Below are 8,736 nucleotides of genomic sequence, written 5' to 3'. Positions count from 1 at the left end.
TCGGCTTTGGTGTACTCAACTTTTTCAGTATTTAAAAAGTGTTTTGAATAACATAAAAGTCTCCTTATTGTATAAATAATAAAATGTCACCTTATTGTAAAGTGTCTTTTGTTTAATGTCAAAGCAGATTTTTCTTAGTCAACCAAAGTTATAGTATGAAAAAAGCATGTTTGTTTTAAACCAAAAACACAAACATTGTAATTAACATTTGAAAATGTAACTTTTATTATGAACATGTACTATTTATCTTTAGTAGCAATTGACTTTTTCATATAAGCATGCCTCGATCATACAAAAGCTATCTACCTACTTACCTACCTACCTATCTATCCACCCATCTGTGTAAGTTAATATGCATTCTATTGATTGGCTACTTAATAGAATCAAATGGTAAGTTTTATAATGACTGATCAGCCTAGCCTACTTCTGATATTTCTGATGTAAATAAAAATGTTTATATTTGATATTTATTAAATGAAGTCACCTATAGTAACTTCCCTTTTAGAAAATTACTGCCTGATTACAAGTTTAATCTTATGAAGATTACAAGCAAATTTTAAAATTAAGCCCCTGGAAAAAAAATATATACAAGGCTGGATTAGAACACACCAACAGAATAGATGTATACAAATACTTAATTAGTAAATATTTAAACAAAGCACATTTCAAGATTTCTATGCAGTATACATTATTGGTTATGTCCTGTTTCTAATATCTGTAGAATAAAATAAGGTCTTCAATATTTAGAAAAAAAAGTACTTTTAAACTGCTAACACTTTGAAGGAAAAATATGCAGATCCAATCTCTTTGAATTTCTTGCATCCAGAAGTACCAGATTATTATATGGAAGCTTAATACTAAGACATCATTTTATAAAACCTTGTCAACTTTTAATTCAAGAAGGTGAGGGTAATTTTAACAACACTTACTATTTTCTCCAACTATAACTATATCTTGTGTAGCATGTCTGTGACATTAGAAATCATGACAAAATGATTTCCTAAAACATGGGGAAAAGGCTAAAGACATTTTAACTAGATTAAAACAAAACAATACAGTGCATGTTAATGGAAAACATATATTGAGACCAATAACATCACAAAAGTCCTATCAGTAATGAAGTCTTATTTTTAAATGTCAAAGAACAACATTGAATAAAATTCAAGTTAATTTTATATTAAACGAAAGAAATTGGATGGTCACACTCAAGTCAATTGGTCACGTTATATGTAACAAAAACAGAACTAGGGAAAAAACCAACTTCTACAAAAATGCTTTGTCATTATAAAAATATTAAACTTCATTAAATAAAAATTCACTTTTGAAGAAACTGTTTTGTTATAATGGAATGAAAATGAGTAGGATAAATCTTGTACAAAACACTCAGAACACTGTTATCACCATTACAAATGTACACAACACCTTAGAAAAACTTTCATTATCAATGTAAGAATTCTAAGAATTAGCATGACCAAGATTATAAAACAACTCCAATTTATGTAGGAATTCGGTCTCTCAAATATTCCAGAATAGCGGCTGTTCCTTTCATTAATATGGCTGCTCGCGGAACACGGAATGGATTTCCATCTAGCAGTAATGTTCTAAGCAAAAGAGAGAAATAAGAACTTTAACACTGTCCATTAGGGAGGCTTTTCTTCTAATTTCATTTATAATATTATGAATAAGATTCGTGTAGTTTTTTTGTCTCTTTCAAATCTAACCATTTAAACAGCTGGAATTATAACTACAACAATAACCAAGACAACATCAACAATACTTAGGTGAAAGGTACTCTGCTCAGTAATTTAAATTCACTGACTCAGTTATCTTAACAACCTATAATATAGGCCCCGTTAATATTCCTATTTTAGAGATAAGGAAATACAAGTTCAGGGAGGTAAGAAAGACTTGTCCAAGATCCTACAGCTATTACAGAGAGTTGTTGTCATCTGAACCACCATTTAACACATCCTTTTCTCAATCTTATGACCACAGACTAAAAGGTTGAATTATACAGGGTAGGTTTACAGTTGTGAGTACGTGAAACAGTTTATTCTTGTATTATTATTATTTACTAATTATTGCATTACTTTCCATACAAACAACTTTAAACCTACTTTTGCCCCTGTATTTACACAAGTGTAGAATGAGCATACAAGTACTCATGCCGAGGACTAAAACGTAACCAAATTATCCCCCTCCGCCCTGGGAAACATTGACACGTCTGCCCTCTATCCCCTCCCCCGGCCTTGACCAGATACACACATAAAAATCTATTTATATGTTCTAAAATGAGGTTCCAATTTAAGATTTAAGGGCTTGTTAATTTGTTTCTTTAATAATTAATGAAATACCTTAACGTATGAGATAAAGAAACTTTTATACTAATTTTCAATAACTTGAGTGTTTGTGTAAACAAAAGTCAAAGGAATCACACCACACTATATACAGCAGATCTAAATTATATCTTCAAATACTTCTATGTGCCTTGGGAATTCTTTTAAAGACTGACTTTCTTAATTTATAGAAAAAGAAGTTAATTACAGTCAATCCTCAGTACTTGCTAATTTGCCTACTCACTACAACTTATTTGCAACCCAAAAATCAACGCAGCTGGCACTCTAAAAGCCATTTTTTGACACGCATAGAACAGCAAAAAATTTGAGTTGCTGGATAAGCACATTCTCTGCTGAAGTTGAGCAGGTGACACTGCCTTCTTGTTTCAGCTCTCATTCTGTAAACAAGTGCCCTATCCCTGGTCTATTTCACGTGGCATTTTTTCCCATTTTTGTCCTTATTGGTAACTTCACTCTTTAAAATGGCCTGCAAGTGTAGTGCTAAAGTGCTCGCCAGTTTTCTTAACAAGAAGGCTGCCATGTGCCTTACAGAAAAAATACATATTAAATAAGCTTCATTCAGGCATGTATTACAGAGCTGTTTGGCCATCGTTCAATATTAATAAATTAACAATATTAAATAAGGTGTCTTAATACAAACACATTAAAAAAGGGGTACTGCACTGACTGATTGAAAATGTCGTGACCAGAGGCTCAAAAGGACCTACCTCTTGTACTTCCTCTAGGAGTAACATTTCAGGATTCACTCATTTGGTATTTACAGAGACTTTATAGAATACAACTGCTTCCAGTAACGAGAACCAACTGTACTTGCCTCCTATAATGCACTAATAAGGCTACCAGAGCAGATGCCAGCGCTGCCCGAGCAAAGTAAAATATGTCAAACCATCATGTGCAGTTTTAAATAATTATATTACTTCTGACACATTCTGCTTCACTACTTAGCTTTCTGTTAACATCTCCAACTACCTTTATAGTCACTTAACAAGCTTTATTGGGTGCTTACTATGTTCTAGGCCAGTGATGGCAAACCTTATGAGCTCGGCGTGTCAGCATTTTGAAAAACCCTAACTTAACTCTGGTGCCATGTCACATATAGAAATTTTTGATATCTGCAACCATAGTAAAACAAAGATTTATATTTTTGATATTTATTTAAATGCCATTTAATAAAGAAAAATCAACCAAAAAAATGAGTTCGCGTGTCACCTCTGACACGCATGTCATAGGTTCGCCATCACTGTTCTAGGCACTGGAACAACTCTTTTCTAAAGGAGGACAAAGAAATGGTATATATCAGTCTAAACAAAGCAGGATGGAAAATTACAGAAGTGACTAATTCTGCCTGGAGAATAAGGAAGGTTTTCAAATATGATATTTAGGTTGATTATTGATAAAAGCAGGGTAAAAACATTTGAGACTAAGGGTGACAGCGAACACAGAGTGAGGAAGATCATGACCCAGCATGAAGACCATCTACATATATAAAGAGCCAGGGGCCGTCACATCCGAAACAACCAAATGGATGACCGAACAGGCTGAGTGGGGTGACCAGGCCGGCAGGGGGGTTAGTGAGGGACGACCAAATGACTGAATACCAGGCTACCGGGAGACCAGGCCCGCAGAGGGGTTAGTGAGGGAAGACCAAACGACTGAGCAACAGGCTGCGTGGAGCAATCAGGACAGCAGGGCATTAATGAGGGACGACCAAATGACTGAACAGCAGGCTGTGTGGGGCAACCGGGCCAGCAGTGGGGCAGTGAGGGGTGACCAGGCCAGCAGGGGGGGGCACTTGGGGGCAACCAGGCTGGCAGAGGGGGCCATGAGGGGCAACCAAGCTGGTGGGGGGGGGAGAGGGTGGTTGGGGGTGACCAGGCCAGCAGAAGGGGCGGTTGGGGGCGATCAGGCCAGCGGGGGGAGGGGGAGGGCAGTTGGGGGCAACCAGGCTGCCAGGGGAGGCAGTGAAGGGCGACCAGGCTGGCAGAGGGGGGCAGAGAGGGGCAACCAGGCCAGCATGGGGGCAGTTGGGGGCAACCAGGTCAGCACAGGGGGCAGTTAGGGGGACCAGGCCAGCAGAGGGGGGCAGTGAGGGGCGACCAGGCTGGCAGGGGGAAAAAACCCATATGCACAGCTAAATTTATCCCCCTGACATTTTACACATTCGTTTCAGGTTACACTGAGTGATGAGAAAAGTATCACTAGAAACAATCAATTACTTTATCTACACATATATAATACCACATAAACAAAGCTTAAAAAATAAATTTGGTAAAATCTGGAAAACAGAATTGGGATTCTGGGTTTGTTACCTATTATTAACAGGACATTATGTTTTTATTTCAACTTTCCTGGTAGAGTACCGAAACACAACAGACAAACAGAAAGCACAGACACTTCAACAAAGCAATCAAATAAATGGAAAATCTTAGTAGAATGGAGTAGTTACCTTAAGTTTACACAATTACCAAGCTCTGGCGGAATTTGTAGGAGGTCATTATTTTGAAGGTCCAATGTGACCAGATTCTCCATTATCTTCAATTTTTCAGGGTTCACAGATCCAACCTGATTGTTACTAATTAAAATTGTTTCAAGTGTGGAGATGCGATACAGAACTTCAGGTAGTATTTTGAACCTATTTAAAGATGAATAGCACACCTAAATATATTGGAATCAGAGGCAAAATCATTCCTTCTAACAATGATCTTAAGTTTCATATCTTGAGATAAAGTTTTCTTTAGTGTAAATTATTTTATATTTAGTTCAAGTCCTATGTTCAAATTTACAAGAAGATAAAGAAAATGAACTAATTTTGGAAACCTTGAAATGTATGTTAAGTGGAGATTTGAAACAGTTTATTTTATTGTATAAAATCAAATGAAAGTTTATAGTAAATTATCCAATGTTTTCCTCTTCACATTCAGAAGACAAAGAAATCATCCTGAAATACTTTATATAAAATGTCTCTGTGTTAGGTATTCTTCCTTAGTTCACTTTTACTATGAAACAGAATCACTGCCAATATTAAGTAAAAATTCAAGGTTCCTATTTTGCTTTGACTGAAGTTTCAAAAATGAGTGCATTTTTGGTTCTTGAAAAGATGACAAACTAGCATAGGCTGTCAGCTTCCTCTTCCAAAGCAAGGCTAAAGATTCCACAAGAGAGATAAGAAAACTAATGGCTCTCAGAACAATTAATACAAAATCCTCGAGTGTCTCTTGGGGGACAGAGGCTAGGATAGTGTGAGGCAAAATGCATCTCATAAAATGGACTAGAAAAGATAGGATGGGCTGTAGACCTTCACAGCTGTGGCCTTTCACTTCCCTATATAAAAAAATGCAATAGCAAAGGGTAAACTCAAGGCAGCTCTGTATTTCCAGAGGGACTGGGAGTCAATATCTAGGAGTACAGACCAACCAAACTGCCTCCAAGTAGTCCCTCCTCTTCTTTCCCACCAACCCATGAAAAGGCATGGCTCACATGCAAAAAGATAAGTTGTACCCTTACCTCTCATCATATACAAAAATTAACTCTAAATGGATTAAAGACCTAAATGTAAGGAAGGGCTAAGACTATAAAACTCTGAAGAAAACAGGGATTAAGTCTTCATGACCTTAGATTTGACAGATATAACACCAAAAGCACAAACAACAAAAGGTAAATAAACAACTTCACCAAAATTAAAACCTTTTGTGCTTCAAAGGACACCATCAGGAAAATGAAAAAATAACCCACAAAATGGAAGAAAATAATGTAAGTCATATATCCAATAAGGGATTTGTATCTAAAATATATAAAGAACACTTACAACTCAATAATAAAAAGACTACGCAACTGACAATTGGAGAAAAAATCTGAATAGGCAGGTCTCTAAAGAATATATACAAACGAGAGGCCCAGTGCATGAATTTGTGCACCAGTGGGGTCCCTTGGCCTGGCCTGTGGGATCAGGCCGAAACTGGCTCTCTGACATCCCCTGAGGGGTCCTGAATTGAGAGAGGGCACAGGCCAGGCCGAGGGACCCCACTGGTGCATGATCGGGAGGTCAGCCAGCCAGGCAGGGACAACGGGAGGGCTCTAGGGTGTATCTGGCCTGTCTCGCTCAGTCCTGATCGGCTGGACCCCAGCAGCAAGCTAACCTACCAGTCGGAGCATCTGGTGGTCAGTGCACGTCATAACAACTGGTTGACTGGTCGACTGTCTGCCCCCTAGTGGTCAGTGCACAGCATAGCGAGCAGTTGAGTGGCCTTAGCATATCGTTAGCATATTACGCTTTGACTTGTTAAACGGATGACTGGACAAACGGACACTTAGCATATTAGGCTTTTATTATATAGGATGATCAATAAGGACATGAAAAGATGCTTAGCATCATTAGAAATCATAGGAATGCAAATCAAAACTTCAAGATACCACTTTAGCCCAGCCAGTATAGCTCAGTGGTTGAGCACTGACCAGAAGGTCACGGTCCAATTCTGGGTCTGGGCACATGCCCGGATTTCAGGCTTGATCCCCATTGGGGGGGGGGGGGGGGTGTAGGAGGCAGCTGATCAAGATTCTCTCTCATCATTGATGCTTCTATCTCTCTGTCCCTTTCCCTTCCTCTCTGAAATCAATAAAATATATTTTTTAAAAAGTCAAAAAATATTAGATGGCTAAAATTAAAAAATCAAATAACAAGAATTGGTAAGGGTGGGGAGAAATCAGAGGATGTGGAGAAATCATACATTGCTGGTGGGACTGTAAAAGGTGCTGCCACCTTGGAAGAGTCTAGCAGTTCCTCCAACAGTTAAACACAGAGTTACCATATAACCCAGCAAATCTACTCCCAGGTATATATCCAAGAGAAGTGAAAAGATATGTCCATTCAAAATCTTGTTCATAAATGTCTATAGCATCATTAACAATAAGAACCAAAAAGTTGAAAGAAATAGACTTACAACTCCAGGAAGTGCAAAGAACCCCAAACAAAAGGAATCCAAAGAGGACCACACCAAGACACATCGTAATTAAAATGCCAAGAGCAAAAGACAAAGAGAGAATCCTAAAAGCAGCAAGAGAAAGAAACTCAGTTACCTACAAGGGAGTACCCATACGACTGTCAGCTGATTTCTCAACAGAAACTTTGCAGGCCAGAAGGCAGTGGCAAGAAATATTCAAAGTGATGAATGCCAAGAACCTACAACCAAGATTACTTTATCCAGCAAAGCTATCATTCAGAATTGAAGGTCAGATAAAGAGCTTCACAAATAAGGAAAAGCTAAAGGAGTTCATTACCACCAAACCAGTATTATATGAAATGCTGAAAGGTATCCTTTAAGAAGAGGAAGAAGAAGAAAAAGGTAAAGATACAAATTATGAACAACAAATATGCATCTATCGACAAGTGAATCTAAGAATCAAGTGAATAAATAATCTGACGAACAGAATGAACTGTTGATTATAATAGAATCAGGGACATAGAAAGGGAATGGACTGACTATTCTTGGGGGGGAAAGGGGTGTGGGGGATGCGGGAAGAGACTGGACAAAAATCGTGCACCTATGGATGAGGACAGTGGGTGGGAAGTGAGGGCGGAGGGTGGGTTGGGAACTGGAAGGAGGGGAGTTATGGGAGGAAAAAAAGAGGAACAAATGTAATAATCTGAACAATAAAGATTTAATTTAAAAAAATAATAAATTCTGTCTACTTAAAATAAAAAAAAAATAAAAAAAGAACCAAAAAGTTGAAAACAATGTAAATATCCATCAACTGATGGGTAAATAAAATGTGGTACATCCATATAAAAAATGTTACTCTGCAATAAAAAGAAATGAAATACCAATGCATGCTACAATTTGAATGAATCTTGAAGACATTATGCTATGGGAAAGAAAGCAGTCACAGAAGACCACATATAGTTCTATTTATATAAAATGTCTGCCATATATTAATTGTTGCTTAGTGCTGAGAAGGGGCAGAAGGTGATATAAGAGGGTGGCAGCTAAAGTTTACAAGAGTTTCTTCTTAAGGCAATAAAAATATTGACTGTAATGGTGGTGTCCATATCTGTGAATATACTATAAACCAATAATTACACACTTTAAAGGGAAAAAAAATGACATGGCTCAATTGTTAATATTAACACAGAAGTTAGGCTTAACTTTTGCCACTTCTCCAAAGATATTACTTGACAATGCAACTGATAACATAATAGCCAATTCAAGAGAGAAATGAAAATTCAATTCACAAATAAAAATTAGGAGAGATCTGAGAAGTGCATACATTTTAAAATAAGGACAACAGTAGTATAACTTACCCATGAGAAAGCAAAAATAATGGAGCAGACAGAACAAAAATTTAAAAGGCATCATTTTAACATCACTATGTCACTGAGGAATAA

At 37.3% G+C, this 8,736-nt stretch overlaps 1 protein-coding gene across 1 annotated transcript in view; it reads right to left on the bottom strand.

Moving 5' to 3' along the window:
- Window positions 1–201: 201 nt before the first annotated feature.
- The window catches only part of LRRC40 (leucine rich repeat containing 40), a 55,850-nt gene continuing 47,315 nt past the window's right edge, over window positions 202–8,736 (bottom strand). The window contains exons 14-15 of the mRNA XM_081085904.1: window positions 4,804–4,989; window positions 202–1,601 (exon numbers count right to left, since the gene is read on the bottom strand). Of these exons, the coding sequence (XP_080942030.1) occupies window positions 1,496–1,601; window positions 4,804–4,989 (292 nt within the window). The 3' untranslated portion in view covers window positions 202–1,495. The remainder of the gene's footprint in view (window positions 1,602–4,803; window positions 4,990–8,736) is intronic.

This window comes from Myotis nattereri, assembly GCF_964212035.1.
Source record: "Myotis nattereri genome assembly, chromosome: 3".
Taxonomy (NCBI): Eukaryota; Metazoa; Chordata; class Mammalia; order Chiroptera; family Vespertilionidae; genus Myotis; species Myotis nattereri.
This window is presented reverse-complemented; position numbering and strand designations above follow the sequence as displayed.